The following is a 16,668-nucleotide window of genomic DNA, read 5'->3' as shown; positions in this document are numbered from 1 at the left end:
GCCTTTTTATTCCTGAAGTTTTCGTAAATTGGACACAATATTATTAATATACGACAATATAAATACTTTAAATTGTTCTATCATATTGAGTTAACGGTAATTTTACTGTATTATTTTAAAGATAATTTGAATTAGGTTGAGGGTTGGACGCCACAGTTGTCCTCCTCCTGAGAATACACACTAACCGCTTTTAAAATTGTCATTGTGATTCTAATTCTACCTCTTCCTTGAATCTACCCATTCTATCTAAGAGGGTCGCACAGTGGTCGGCATCATGATATCATCAAATAATAATCATAATCAATCATAATGCCTGCTGCTATGCAGTAATTTGACTCACTCAATAACCAATATTGCTATTGGGCAATGTGATGTTTGCCTTACTGCCTTTTTGTAGTTCTATTTCGACATCAAAATTAGCGGGTTTGTAATCTAGGTTTGTAATGTATTATCAAACGACTTCCCTTGCATTGTATTGTATTATGTCAAACAATATTTTTTGATTTAATCTAATGTCAAAGTGCAAAGAATGAACATGGAGCTGTTGCTCAATGCAAGGAATTTCGATATTTGAAGTCTAACACAGCGAAGGTAAACATATATTTACCATTCAATAGATATCCAATACATGAGAGCAGGAAAACTACTTTCTCACCCCTCATTGTGTCTTTAGGTTTGTCAGCAACACCAAAAATACACCAATGCCAGACTTATTCCGTAACCCTTTGAAAATGTATGTATTGATGGAAGTGAGAAAGAATATGTAAAACATTCTTCCAATAATACTTAATAAAGAAATGGTAGGCTACAGCTGTAAATGTACCAATATCGATATTCTATAAGAAAATGTATATTTCTTTATATTGCAGGAATATCCACTTGCAGGAATGCCTTCATATAAATTAAAATGTTCGTCATATTTAGAAGTAAGAGGTTACTGAAGCGAGGACTGGCTCATGCCCAATCTCATAATCACTGTTTGAGAGGTGTTATCAGTTAACAATAGACCCAAGTGTTGTCATCCCTTGGGAATATTAATAAAGAATTTGTTAATCACCTCGCCCTTTAAGTGTGTATAGCCAAGACAATCAATATGGCACATGGTTCACATGGTCATTGTACGTTACACTATTGTTACCAAGCTCATAGCATTCTTTTCCCGCCATACATTTATGTTTTTAATGAGAATTTGTAAGCCAGGTTGATGTCGGACAGTTATTTTCTTCCTTGTTTTTTAAATATATTTTTTTGTCTATTTTATGCTTTATTCATGAAAGATACAATGAAAGTTAGACAGGAAGGTATGGCAGGGGGAGAGAGGACATGAGGCACATGGCATCAGGCTACAATCAAACCCTTGCCATAAGGACTGAGTGTCAAGCCTTCTCTACTGTTCAGCCATTGGGGCTCTTTCCGGCTAAACTTTTTCTGCCTCTTTGTAGTTTTCCATAGTCTGCTGAGACCAATGGTTCCAGTAACCCTTTTTTGGGCAGACAAATTATGTTGAAAATGGGCGGTCTATGAAGGTAAACATCAGAAATTCTGAAGTATCCTAGAGGCTGGGAAATTGTGTAGTGCAGGTTCAAGTATTAATTAATCTCCTGTGGGGTTAATACAATGTTAAATTAGATGCCAGTATTTCTAACAAGTTTGAATGGTTTAGTGGAGCTTATGCCCCAGTGTGACCTACTCACAGACCCTGAGGGAGCTTGATTATTGAATTGAATACAGTGAATTAAGTGAAAATACATTAAACCTGCACTATGTTACCTTCTCCTGCAGCTACTTCATTGTCAGATGACAGTACTTTCATCGACAACGATATCGCTATAACACTAACTACAACTCAAGCCACTGAAAATAATAGCTAATGGGAAAACAGACATAATGCAGCTTTTATATATGGTAGAGGGATGGTAGAATGATCTGTGTCCTTCAACAACTACGAAGTGAACAAGCTAACATGCTAGCCCTTGTGAAGCAGATCCATCTTGTGCTTCTGCTCCGGGCCTTCAGCTTTGTGCTGGACATTCTTTCCGGGGAGATTCTTTGCTGCTGTGGCCATGCATTGATCGGTCCTATGCCAAAAAAGTACCCCTTTCTCTGTTCCATTTGCTGTTGTTGGCAAATGTGTGTGTGACCTTTCCTGCTGGTGTGTGCAGTATTCTGGAGCCTCTACCACGGGATATCTTTCGTCCTCTGCTGCATGTGTCTCATCCTCTGTGTCAACCGTTGCATAGGTTCTTCTGGGAGGGGGGTACCTGTCGCTGGCGTACCGCCGGGCGGGGGGCACGCTGGGGTTGCTGGCCGGCATTACGTGCCTGGTCAGCTGTGTGTGTGTGTACAGTCAATACTCAAACCCAACGATTTATGTACAAATAGCTTTTTTTTATATCATTAACTCATTATTATTATGATAACAACTAATTGCAGATGGAGGACAACGATGCATTATGCATTTGAGAGCCCCCTCGCAATTGCAAATCCAACTCTGCCTCAAAACTATTGAGGCAGATTTGCATATGCAGAGTAAAAAAACACAACGGCTGTCTCTATTTTTAAAACTGTCAAGTCATCGTCATCCTCCTCCCATCAAAGCACATAATCTCTTTAAAGCAAGAGTTATTGACATCCACTGTCCCTCCCTCGCCCTTAGAGGCTGACACCGCTGCAGCCAAGGCCACAACCTAGCTCACTAGAGCTGGGGGAAGCGTTGGGCTCTGGACTGGATCACTAGAGCTGAAGCTGTGGGCTCTGGACTGGATCACTAGAGCTGAAGGTGTGAGCTCTGGACTGGATCACTAGAGCTGAAGCTGTGGGCTCTGGACTGGATCACTAGAGCTGAAGGTGTGGGCTCTGGACTGGATCACGAGAGCTGAAGGTGTGGGCTCTGGACTGGATCACTAGAGCTGAAGCTGTGGGCTCTGGACTGGATCACTAGAGCTGAAGGTGTGGGCTCTGGACTGGATCACTAGAGCTTAAGCTGTGGGCTCTGGACTGGATCACTAGAGCTGAAGGTGTGGGCTCTGGACTGGATCGCTAGAGCTGAAGCTGTGAGCTCTGGACTGGATCACTAGAGCTGAAGGTGTGGGCTCTGGACGGGATCACGAGAGCTGAAGGTGTGGGCTCTGGACTGGATCACTAGAGCTGAAGGTGTGGGCTCTGGACTGGATCACTAGAGCTGGGGGAAGCTGTGGGCTCTGGACTGCAGGGTGAGCAAAGCTCCATAAATGATTCACTGTCATATTCTGCTCCAGAGATATAAAATAAAAGACATTGGTTCACTGGCAGATGTATTTTTTTGGAAAATGTTGCTGATGCAGCAAACCTAAACATCAGAGGTGACAGCTGCTTGAAGAGTATCTGTCACTCTCTGGACGAGAGGAGATATTGTAATGACCGATTCATTATGTCACAATAACATTCTTATGTCGTACAATTTGGGCAATATATTACCAATGTCAGCTTTCTTTAATGATTTGGAAATGATGGGCCATTCACATTGCAGCGGGCAAGAGTATGTAATACAGGAGTACCATTTGGTACCATACCATTGTTCCACTTTACCATTTGATCATATTTTGTTCCTTTTATTTCTTCAATTCTTAAGATAAATTTTCTATTTATTCTTTTGCTTTTCTATACTCACCAAAATAGCCGGAAATTCCTTGTATGTGCAAAATAAAGCAATAATGCTCTTTCTGGTCATTGATCCACTTGCTTAAAATACTGAACAGCCCTTTGCTGGACCAAATCACAACTGCAACCACCCTCTGTTATAGAGCACAGCACCAATGTTTCCCTGTAATCAAAAGTTCAACATTAGGCCTTATCATAACTGACCTTGATCAAACAGCAGAAAGTCCCGTCTGGCCACACGAAAACAAAATGTCATATGTTGCTCATTTAGCACCCAGAGATTTACAAATGATTAGGTTGATACAACATTGTTGGAAAAGTTCCAACAATGTTTAGATTGAGGTAGATAGTGTATGGTTGGAACTGTTTTTACAACATGAAATCTTACCCCCTTTAGACATTTCTAAATAGCAAGGCCTGCACACCTATATATTATATATGCATAATTCCTTTCTCTTTCTTTTGCTAAAATCAATCTTTTGTTCTCGACAAAAAGCCTCCTCTAATTCATTATTATGTGAATGGCCCATAAGGCCTAGACACGTTTGCAGCTTTCTTCACTTCTTCAAAGTGGATAATCTTTCATCGGCTAAGGAATACAGTCTGCAAACCGACCAAAGAATGGTGTCAGTGAGTGTACACCCATGCAAGCATCACACCGGGGTGAAATATTTCAGTGATTTACACCCATGCAAGCATCACAACGGGGTGAAACATGTCAGTGAGTGTACACCCATACAAGCATCTCGCCGGGGTGTAACAGGGATTCTGCTCTCCTTAGAAGGTTTTAAATATGTGTGTTAACAGGTTTATCTATCCTTAAATAGGTTATCTAACACTAGAGCCATCCAATACCATAGCCATGCTAGATTACAACATCATAGGAGCCATCTGAGAGATAAGCTATGACAGTAAGACTCTTACCTAAGGCCGTACAGCACAGTTCCATCTGGATGCAGTCGTATCATGCGGTTCTTGACTGTCACCCCGTGGACGAAGGACTTTTTGTCATTGATGAAGTAGGTGTCTGGCACCCACAGTTGATCTGCCACCCTGTTGTCCAGGGTCAGGTTGAGTGGGATCCCAGTGTAAGAGAGACGTTTGTCCCTCCACGACTGCTGGAAGTACATGGTGATGGTGTAGTCCTGAAGGGAGGTAGAGCAGGTGTAAGAAAAGCGGTTGCATAGTAAATGTCAGCCACCAACTGAGTACTAAGTAGTCTGAAATCAGTCTAAAATGTGTAACCCAAAGATGTTTAACCTCTTAATCTTCCATTACCAGCATTTGAATGGTGTTCATTTAAAGTCTACTTAAAGTTGTCCCACAAATGCCCTTTAAAACATACAGGAAATTCTATCTTTAGGTAAAATGCCCGACATGAAATGAACAGTATCTGATGCTTTGGGGACCAGCCTGTTCACATGACCACCAGAGCTGATGTCTCCAACCTTCTCTGACCTACAGTCCACATCCTTACAAAACCATTTGCTATGACCTCCACACCCCAACGAAAGCAACGGCAGACGGGATACCCGGCTCAATCTGCCCTACGTCATGATGGTTAAACTTGAGTGTTTCATAGGGTTTTAATCATCATATTTATGTTTAGGTCAGTTTAATGGCTTTTGTTTTGGTCATTTTAGATATTATCTTCTTTTTTTCATTTCGATTCATTTTAGATTTGTTCATTCAGTTTTACTTTTGTTTTGGTCATTCCGATTTATTTGATTTGGGACGTTTAGATTAACATTTATTTAAATTGGAAATTTACTTATGTTTTGGAGGTTTAGGGGGATGGTACTTGGGTCGGGGAAACCTCTGGCCTGTTCTTCTTTTTGGTCAGGTCTTCCTATCGTAATAATTATGATCCCTATATCTTAAGTTACATGACTAATAGTCCATCATTGCTACAATTACATTCACATCACTAAAGTAAGTTATCGCTTCAGATTGTATGTGTGGTTGTGGTAGGGGTGGTTGAGTGATAGCATATCTGCAAGACTCACTACGTGCTTAATAATTGTGTGCTGCTAACTTTGCCAGGGCTCACTTGTAAAAGAGATATATATCTCAATTAGATTTCTCCCTGGTTAAATAAAGGTTAAATAAAATAAAATAGACCAGGAACTATCTCACCTTGGTCGCGTCTAGGTAGCATTCATTGTAATGGTGTACGTTAAGTCTTGAAATTAGTTTCTACAATTAGTTATTTAACAGCAGTAGGCTAGATGTAAGCAGTTGGTTTGTGATGGTGGTCAGGAAGGCTATGGAACCGGGAATATGTAACTTTTCTTCTGATTCTATTTAGTACCTCCAAAAGATAAAACGTATCCACGAGTAAATCCTTCCCGAGACCATGTCTCCTAGAGACATGGTCTCTAGGAGACATGGGGCGGCTTTGTGGCCCTGGTTCGTTTCCTGCTCTATCGGTCTAAACTGTGTTGCAGAGCTGCAGTTTAACATTCCACTCACAGCACTCTTGGTTTTTCAGCATTAGTTGCACTTTGCAAAGATGCCTATGCAGGCACTTTAAAAACATGCTGGGGGGGATATAAACTTTCCCATAAAAAAAGATTTTGCTTTCTGTGAGGTAATATACAATGATCAAATAAACGCCAAGCACAACAATATCGAAACATTCATTCTTGTACATTGTACATGTTCTGACTCCATGTTTACGAGTCTGTGTTCAAAGAAGAAGAGATTCAAGGACAAATCAGAATTGTGAATGCATTCACAATAAGGGCATTTTTTTGTTAATCACCTTTTGAAACTAGTAATGATTATTATTAAAAGGCAGCCGGTATAAAAAATAATACAACTTCAAACCACCGATCCGGGTATTGACAGTAATCCTTCTAGAATTGATTCCAGCATTTTTCATCTGTATCAGACTCTGGTTCCACTGACGGGGGTTACATTCACTGGAGATGACATAAGTTGGAATAAGAAACTGCTGTCTCATAAGACAGCAGTTTCTTATAACAGACGTTAAGGGGACAAAGAAAGAAGTGTTTCTTTGTGTGCACCTATCAGTGTGTGTGTGTGTGTGTGTGTGTATTTGTGTGTGTGTGTGTGTGTGTGTGTGTGTGTGTGTGTGTGTGTGGGTGGGTGTTTGTGTGTGCGTGTGTGTGTGTGTGAGTGTGTGGATGTGCGTGTGTGTGTGTGTGTGTGAGTGTGTGCGGATGTGCGTGTGTGTGTGTGTGTGTGTGTGAGTGTGTGTGTGTTCAGCCTCCGAGGGGATGAATGCTTTCTTTGGAGCCTATTATTAGAAGCAGCTGTTCCTCTCTACGCCCACTTTGCCATCATCACTCTGGCACCTCAGGATTTCCACAGCAAAAAATGATGTGCTGAACGTGAGAAGAATACTGTTCTGCTTATGAGCTGCGCTAATGCATGAGGAGGGAGAGGCAGAGAGAGAGTGAGGAAGAGATAGAGGGAGAGAGACAGCAGTACTGCACCAAAATGCACTGCATTCAATATGCGGACATGAGGAGAAAACCAAAGGATGGCAATGCCCTTGGCATTTATCTCTGTTCCCTCAAATGTCCCCATTGTTGTACGCTCTCTATTCTCTCTGTTTCTCTTACTCATGACCGTATTTTTCGCTCCATCTCAATTTCTCCCTTTCCGACTCTCTCCATATTTCACTGCAGCAAAGGGAGCCGGCGTGACAAACGTGGGCACTGTGAGCGTCAGAGCGATACGAGCCGTACTGCAGTGGGGCGCTGCTTGACCTAATTCCCCCCCAACCATTCGTAGGCATCATTACGGATGTGCAGTACTTGAAGACATCAGAGGGAAACTCTTCTGCGACCCACGTTTGATCCGCGGCATTTAGTTTGGTCAATTTGATAACGCTAACTATGTACAAGGTCTTAATAAACGATCAGTTAATGAATATGATTAAAGAACAATGGAGATGGTAATTGAATTTAAAAATAGTTGTAAATGATCAATTAAGCAGTCCTTATACAAGTCTTTATATTATGGGGGTCTGACCTACTTCTGAGACTTGAAGTCAATTGTTTTACACCTCTTGAGGGTTCACTAGCCTCAGTCTTGGTTTTTAGAGGCTGTGACCCTTTTTCGCCTTTGTCAAAGAAGCCACACATTCCATCTGAGATTAGGTAAATATTACCAAAAAAAGCAGCTATAACAAAAAAAAAAAATTTTGTTAATGGTTTAACACCTATAATGCATTCTTAGGGCCTGTACAACAAAAGTAGAATTATTTTGTTATTTTTTACAGGGTCAAAGTCGTAGCTATGTAAACTAAAATGCTTACATTTCAGGAAATGCAACAAGTGTGAGACTGGTTTACTGTAATCAAATATTAGATGCTGAAGTACCCAACAGTACAATAGTATCCCAACACAGTGATATTTTTGTCATGAAAAATGTATGTTGCATAAATAGCAGTGATAGGAATGGTATGCCAGTGTATGTGGCGTACACTTGGCGTAAACTACGCAACCAGACATTGTGGATGAGTAGCCATATCTGTTGTCCCTGCTCGCCAGAGTAAAAAACAACTAACGTTTCAGCAGAATGTATCGAACCTGTACATTGAACCTGTACTGTTTTGTGGCATAAAAAAAGCTTGCAACGCAATATGTGTCGATGTAGAAAGTCTATTGCGCTGGGTGCAAGATAGGGCCCTATATACGATTTGTTAGCGATTGTTTGTTGTGATTTTCCCCACGTCAAACAAATAAATACAAATCATGGAGCTGAATTGGACTGTGCATACATGCTGCAATTTGCGAAACTGATACACATTTTAATCACACAAAAGTTGTTTTTTACGGCTTTAGCCTTTGAATAAATCAGTTTAACCAATCACAATAGGGTATGCTTGGCCAAGTCACCATGGACAACAATTCTTATTTTAATGGAATTATACACTATACACTACTATATTCAAATTCGGCCGGTGAAGTCCGTTCCACTAGATGCCACTAAATTCTACACACTGCACCTTAAAGCTAGTATTCCAGAGAACAAAATATAGTACACTGCAATCTGAAAAAATAGCAGCAATCTTCTTTTAACTTTCAGAAACACAGTAAACAACATTTTATTTCCAAAAAAACGCAATGTACTTAACTGTATTTCATTTTATTTAGTTTTCCCACCAATAAAATTACTGATAGATGTTTTATGTTTAAAATGTTCAAAGCGCATTGCACTTATTCTTTGTGTTTAGGGTTTAGATCACCAGAGTGTGTATTAAGGCTTGTGGGCGAGGGGCTCCGAGCTATTTTATGGTGACAAGGAGTCGCCTTCTCTCAGTTTTAAGAGGGGTGCAGCTGCTGCTTGTGCTCACTATCCTCTTCTGGAAGTGTCTTGACTGCAGGTGGAACGTGTCCACGGTTCCTCCTGCACTCGGGAAACCGCAGACACAACCGCTCTGACGGGTTTTATTCAGTAATCAGGCTTTGACTTACTGGGTGTAGGGAGGAGTGGGAGCCAGTAGATGCTTACTGACCAGTAGAGTGGTGTCCGCCCTGACATGAGAGGAAGACATCTCATGTTTAGGCGGTTCTGGTGGCTTTTCAACTCATCCATCAGCTGCTTTTCACTACGCAGTCACTGCATGGCTTTAGGCTGATCCAGTTGCTAGTGGGATGCTCTCGGCTAGCGGTTTTGTGGTAAGAGACTGACTGTCTTGCAAAGTCTGTAAACTGCTGACATGCGACTTACTGTCGTGCATGAGTGTGTGTGGTGACCCATGTACAGAGGATTGTATCTTCAGTTTTGACTGATGACTGAAAACAATGTGATCATACGGAGTCAGTCTCACGTAGCGGCCGGAATGTGAGTCTCCAAGCACTAGGTTAAGTTTACTATTTCTCTCCATCTGTTGCCACCGTAGATCGAGGTAGTCCCTGGACTGGATGAAGCTGGTTCCTTCTACTGGGGGGTCTAGGCTGATCTATAATGTACTCACTCTGTAGCGACTGAGAGACTACTGCTCCTTGAGCCTTCATGATGATTCCCTCCTTGATAACGAGCTCGTCTCAGGACTGGTGCGATGTTGCACTGCTCAGTAGGCCAACCCTGCGTCAGGGTGCTGCTGTAGGTCTGCAGCAGTGAATCCTCTGCTGTGTGTCCTGTGCTTTACTAGGTGAGGTGGATAACACATGGTTCATCATCACACCAAAGCTGTTCTCCTTGTCTGTTTTCTGAAGGGTGTATGTTCTTTGAGCCTGTGACAGGGAATCGTCCAGGTAAAGCATATGCTGTAGTCATGCCAGCAATGTGCTGCTGGGAAATGTGACGAGGAGTTGGTTACTATGGAGACCGGCTTACCATAACATAATACTTTGAGCATGCAAATAAAACAGCCCCCAACCATTCTTTCTCAATTTGTGCAGAACGGGTTTGGGTTAGATTAGGGTTGTTAATACATGGAGATATGCTGCTGTGTTTTGGTGGTACTACTTACAATACACTATGTCCTTGCATGTGAGCGTAAATTTGAGATAAACTTCCTATGATAATTGACCATATGAAGAGATTGTCAACTTCTGGGACTTCTTTCTCCTCTAGGAAAGGCATCTCGCTGATTCCCTTGATCTTGGATTAATCTGCTTTGAGGCCTTCGCTGGTGGGTTGATGAGCAACAAAGTTGAACTGATTCAGCCGGATCCTCAGCTTGAGGGGGATGTGTCTCAGGAACCTCCGCTTGAGGGGGATGTGTCTCAGGAACCTCCGCTTGAGGGGGATGTGTCTCAGACTTTCCAGACAGGGACAATTTAGCACTACCTTTAAGTTCATATCAGCACAGGGGAATATGGCAAATATCTGCTCGACTGAACTCTGGAATACCTCCATGGACAAATTAATTCCAAAGGGCAACCTGAGAAATCTGTACCGTCGGAACGGTGTGACAGAGATGAGTTATCATTTATGGTTTAGGGAGACATTCCAAAAGGAGCTCATGTGTCCAGAACTTACAAGACTGTGGCGTTTGATATTTATGATGCGATCTCTCCGCCAGTAGCATAGGGTTGTGCGAGCGTCCCCGGGGTCAATGCATATGTCTTTAGGTTGCTCCATGTTGATTGCTACCATGGATCCACTCCAATAGCTTGGAGTCAAGAATGATTCTATCTCTCTCATCCTGTCGAGCTCTGCTTTTACTCTGTACTGCATGGCTATCGGGTTACCACATTTGTCTCTTACTACAGGTAAGTACCAGATATTGGACATCAAACAATTATCCCAGAGTAAGATGGAGCCATTATCCTACATTGAAATGTTGTTGTTTATAAAACTCACGGGCAGTTGTTTCCAAATATGTTAATACTAATTCATTTATAATTGTAATCTTTGTGCCACACACTAAATACAATCAGCACCTTTTTCCATATAAATCTCTAGGCGTCGTTAGGCTACTTCGATGTTTGAATGAGAGAACAAGCAGCTCACTGAGTCACCCTGACTACCTGTCCTCCCTGCAGGCCATGTTCACCAAAACACTGTGAACACCATCAGTGGCTCTTTGTGGTCTGTTCTGTTTAGGTACACTCGTAGGTAGCTGTATTTCAAGGTAAGCAATTTGGTTATGACGGTATCCATAGACATTACACTTATAAAAACAAAACATACTGTAGTGTCTGGGGGAAACGCACAAAATCCTTTTTTGAAATGCTGACCGATGATTGTGACATGACCCAGAGAGTTGTGGCATGCTTGGAATATGCATAGGAGAAGGCGGTTTTAAAAAAGAATGGCAGCAAACGCTAATATTACTTTTGATGCAAAGCAAAATGCTAAAGCGTTTTTACATTTAGCCATGGTGGATTGATTTCTTCCCCAGTTTGCGCATAAACTGCCGCTGTCCAGGTGCTTTATACTCTTGTATACAGTTTTCTTAAGTTATAATTTGATTTAAGGCACATATAAATATAATTTGACACCCTGTGTTTAGTCCTAAATGGCCCACTGGCATCTCTGGCGCCTCCCCCACCAGTCAAACATGGTTTAAATACTATGAGATAATGAAAATAAAGGACATATTTACTTATACATACAATGAGATGATGGAAACGAAATTACATATTTACTTATAAATACTATGGAGATAATGAAAATAAATGACGTCTTGACTTTTTTTAAGCTTTTGTAAAAAAAAAAAACACCCTCAGTGTACAAAACTCAAACTACAGACCCATCAGCAAAACAACCACCACGCGCAATGAGCCTTCTCACTATATCCCCACGTTGACACCCCTCTGCATGCTCTCTCTTACAGATGAGGAGTAAGCAAGACTGGGATAAGGAGATGTGATAGATGTGATGAAAGACAAAAGGTAGAGTCTCTTTTCTTTCATAGTTTTCGACAAGTCAGACCGCTGCAAAGACCAGACCAGTTGAAAGAAGCTGATCACATTAAACGTTAAGCCCTGAGCAACCATCGAACCAAGCCCTCATGTTCCACCCTCTGACACTGCCCGGCAGAGACAGGTCGGCCCAGGCATTCCGTCTCCATTCGATGGAATGCAATGATTATCCACATAATTGGATGGAAGTCCATTAACCTCATGCATAATGGCTCTGGAGTGGACCTGCTAACGTCCGGAAATCCAAGTTGTTAAAAGCCCCCTAAGTTAGGCCATGGCTGGACTCAGATGAGCAACAAAATACTTGCTGCCATATCTTTATCCAGAAAAATCGAAATGGCTCTTAGATAACAAAACGTAGACCAATTGAATTAATCAAAAAAAGCTGCATGTTTAATTTTTTTAACATTCAGCAAAAAGCTTTGGCCAGATGTGCAGCAAATGGTGGAGCAAATTAAGAAACTCGGTTTAAATTAATCTTGCAGTGTTCATATACAGTAGCTAGACTTCCCTCACTCATCTTTCATCACTTCCCTTTTGTACATTTCTAGAAACGTTATTGCTGCAGCACAGCTTATTTTAGGCAAAGAAAGGCAGGAAGATGTCACATTCACACTCTCTCTCTCTCTCTCTCTCTCTATATATATATATATATATATATATATATTTATACAAATATACATATATATCCATACATATAGATATTAGATATACATTTACAGTATATGTAGAACAGACATGTTATATTTTGCAATCGTGGGCGGATTGGGCAACATTGCTGTGCATTTGAGGACGTTTTTTTATTCAAACTATCTGCACTACTTGTCAAATCTCATCTTTTTGTGCATTGCTGGTGCATAACAATAGACACATAAACAGAACATTTCAGTCAAACTTGTGTTGATCTTTAAGACATCTTTGCAGTTTGGTACAATTACTGTTAGTACAATTGTCTATTAGTAAACAGCTGCCAGTGCTGGTCAGACCAATGCTGTAGTGCATATACAACATCTATATCCACTGAGAACTGTTACCACAGTTCATAATAATCCGGGGGGAGCTGGAGAAAAACGGCCTTGGCCGCTGCCCTCCTTCATGCCTCACATTGCATCAATCGTCTCACCTTCTCCCAACTTTCCTTCTGACAGCAGATCTTGTCTAGTGTCTAAGACTCTACATGTCTTACAATGATCTGAAATCTCCCTGTAAACTTCTCCCCAACTGACAAAACCACAATCACAAGCATACATGCATGATCACCCCACAACTCTGTATCAATATGCAATGAAGAGACTGGATACTGTCTCCGTTTTCATCTGAGCAGGTAGAAGGTCATTAACTTCCATTGAAACCACAATGAAAAAAGGATGCTGGCAAAAAGATGTGCGAAATGACTAGACATGGGTGAACCTTTCACTATTTGCCTAAAATAATGAATGTTTTTTACTTATAACTGCAGCAAACATCGCGACAAATCATACTTATAAACAACGTGAGCGATTGTATCTAGTCATAACATTTCCGTAACAAGTAGGAGACATATTATCTTAAACTCTCTATCCAACAATATATCTATGAATATATAAAATACATAAAATGCACAAATAAACAATCTTATCCAAGTCCAGCAGAACACAATAACACACCTCAGCGGCTGCCTTCTGTAATGAACTACTTGGTTATAAAGCACACATATGAAATTCGATAAGGCATAATGAACCCACTTTGTCAACATATATAATGCTTCCTGCTCATACAAGTCTACCCAGTGACAGTCCAATGCATATACCAATAAGAATTGTACACACTACCTCATACACCTAGCACACTTGCTTTGTCATAGAAAGGGGAAATATAGGTAAGTCAAAATTACCTGGTTTGGTCTTTTAATTAAGTGAAGGTTAAAGTTTGAATTAGGAAAAATCTAAAAAGTTCAAACATTTGGTTGAAGGCAGTGCCCACGTATTGACTTTGTATAATTATTTCACCCAGAATGAGAAATGCTTTAGATGGGTCTGTGTTTACCAAAGATAACCTGTACAGCTTTGCCAGGCCAGTTAGCATGTTCAGATAATTGAGCACCCTAGGTTTACTTCAAATATCACATATTGCAATGACTTTTATTTTATCTTCTATGCTCATATACGATTGTATCACACCATAAATATGAATACAATATCTCTGCAAGGGTTTAGTATGAATGAGGTTAGACACATGATCATCATAAGGTGACCTGGAATATGTCAAGGTGTCACTCTCCTTTACATTCTAACCCTACTGTATTATCCACATGCATTTCTGCACTGCATACACTTTTCTGTAACATGTGAACAGATGGCCATTAGCAAACTAACTGACATGGCACATGTTCACTGAGGATGGCTGTGTGTGTGTGTGTGTGTGTGTGTGTGTGTGTGTGTGTGTGTGTGTGTGTGTGTGTGTGTGTGTGTGTGCGTGCGTGCGTGCGTGTTTGTGTGTGTATGTGTGTGTGTGAGACTGAGTTTGAATGCTCTATCAGTGGTCAAAGAAACTAGGGTGATAGTGTAGCTAGCTATTTCAGTCTCAACATGGATCCTATCACCCTTTGACATAGCTTGCCATGCAATTGTGTGTGTGTGTGTGTGTGTGTGTGTGTGTGTGTGTGTGTGTGTGTGTGTGTGTGTGTGTGTGTGTGTGTGTGTGTGTGTGTGTGTGTGTGTGTGGACAGAATAGCTGAGAAGTCATTTTTGACGAAAGATCTCTTTCCCTGTCTCTCCCTCGTTCTGCGTCTCTCTCAGGTTTGTGTAAGCCTACTGGATGCATAAGTACTGCTTTGACACATTGCGTTTTGGTCTATGGTGTTAAAAGGTGGGTGAATATGTGTTTCAGAGGACACAATGCACCAAGCATATATCTCCAGGCAGGTCTGTGAGTGCTGTGAGCGGTGATAAGACGTGTGTGTTTCTAATGTCCTCCAAGGACGCTGATCACACATGTTCCACTCAGATCATTGCGGTCACTCACCATGTTGACTTCTGACACCATGTCAATGCTGGCGATGTCTATACTCATACCGACGTCCACCGGAGCACCTTGGGAATAGGACGAGAGTGGATTCAGTTGCTGCACTAAGATGATCATCATGATCATCATCATCATGATCATTTTCCGTGTTGTCCATTTTGCCGAAACGCGTTACCTCCAAAGTCAGGCCTTAGACGAATGTCATAACCCTTCAGTAGTTTGTCCACAGTAGCTTTCACATAGGACATGTTGCTGGGCTCGTTTGCGCTGAGTTGGGGGAGGGGGGGGGGGGGGGGGGGGGTTGGCAGAATGGATGAGAACTATGAAATAACAGTTGAAAGGTACCAAAATGCGCTCTCTGAAGGACATCATGCAGTAATGCGGGGTTGGAGTGTTTTTTTGGTTACCTCTGCGCACCGCAGACCATGGCCACAAGGAGGGACAGACAGCCGACCCCCCACCGTCCGCGGTCCTGAGTCGTCCACATCACTCTGATCCTGGAGACGACTATATATAATATAAAGATATGAACGATACAACTTAGTCCCGGGTTGTCCAATTACTGCAGAACCAACGCATGCGCGCTGTCATCGACATGAAAGCCAAATGTCCTACTCGAGATGAATCGGATTGCAAAAGAAAACGGGTGCACCGGTGTCACCTGGAGTGGAGTAGACGTTATAGCGCAGGAGAAAAGGCGCATAGGTTCTTTCAGTGGATCCAGACCCGTTTCAGTCTGCTAAGGAGGCCATCCCCTCCAGCGTCCTCCAGCCGTTCAGCAGCAGTGCCCTGCAGTACGAATCAGGCTCATCTCGGTGGGTTGTAGTGTCGTTCTGCTGAATGTCTCCAGATATGAAGCAGTGAGGAGATCACCTCTAGTCACCTAGAAGAGGAGCATCGTGCAGCCCGAGCACGTCTGGAGAGCTGCTGCGCATTGTGCCTGTAGTACCTGCGCGCCCCCGCTGCGCGTCCCCGCTCCTCCTCGGCTTCACGTCACTGGCTCCACACACCACAGAGTTCAACATGTGTTCTACAAATTCACCCGGACATGTTTCAGGAATTAAAATCTATCGATTACTATTTATTATGAAATGGGGAAAATCCCTTAAAGCGCGGAGGAGGATAGGAGACGATGTGTGTTCCAATGATGATGATGTGTTGAAGTCCGGTGGATGTCAGTTGTGATGCTTCGTCTCTGGGTCCGAACAGTGTTTGGGCCCAGAAACAAAGCATCACTCGGTATCACTCCACCCTCGGGAGGAGGTGGATAGGAGGGGAGGAGGAGGAGGAGGAGGAGGAGAGGAGTGGGAAGTTGAGAAGGAGGAGGGGGAGAGGGAGGAGGAGAGGGAGGAGGTGGAGGAGGAGGGGAGGAGAAGGAAGAAGGAGAAGGGGTTCAAATGGAGGAGGACAGTGGAGAGGAGGAGAGGGAGGAGGAGGGGGAGGCGAGGGGAAGGAGGACAGGAGGGGAGGAGGAGGAGGAAGAGGTGGAAGGGAGGAGGGGAGGAAGAGGAGGAGTAGGGGGGGGGAAGGGGGGATTGTGCGTTTGCAAGTGTGTTTCGTGTGCACGCCTGTGTGTGTGTGTGTGTGTGTGTGTGTGTGTGTGTGTGTGCGTGCGTGCGTGCGTGCGTGCGTGCGTGCGTGCGCGCGCGCGTGTGTGTGTGTGTGTGTGTGTGTT

At 42.5% G+C, this 16,668-nt stretch overlaps 1 protein-coding gene across 1 annotated transcript in view; it reads right to left on the bottom strand.

The window, feature by feature from the left end:
- Positions 1-15,989, bottom strand: part of gabrb1 (gamma-aminobutyric acid type A receptor subunit beta1) — a 38,678-nt gene extending 22,689 nt beyond the window's left edge. Inside the window, exons 1-5 of the mRNA XM_030357233.1 lie at positions 15,655-15,989; positions 15,401-15,500; positions 15,169-15,260; positions 14,994-15,061; positions 4,564-4,784 (exon numbers count right to left, since the gene is read on the bottom strand). Of these exons, the coding sequence (XP_030213093.1) occupies positions 4,564-4,784; positions 14,994-15,061; positions 15,169-15,260; positions 15,401-15,480 (461 nt within the window). The 5' untranslated portion in view covers positions 15,481-15,500; positions 15,655-15,989. The remainder of the gene's footprint in view (positions 1-4,563; positions 4,785-14,993; positions 15,062-15,168; positions 15,261-15,400; positions 15,501-15,654) is intronic.
- Between the last annotated feature and the right edge of the window lie 679 nt (positions 15,990-16,668).

Source organism: Gadus morhua, chromosome 5 (genome assembly GCF_902167405.1).
Source record: "Gadus morhua chromosome 5, gadMor3.0, whole genome shotgun sequence".
Classification (NCBI taxonomy): domain Eukaryota; kingdom Metazoa; phylum Chordata; class Actinopteri; order Gadiformes; family Gadidae; genus Gadus; species Gadus morhua.
The sequence above is the reverse complement of the archived record's forward strand: the minus strand, read 5'-3'. Positions and strand labels throughout refer to the sequence as shown.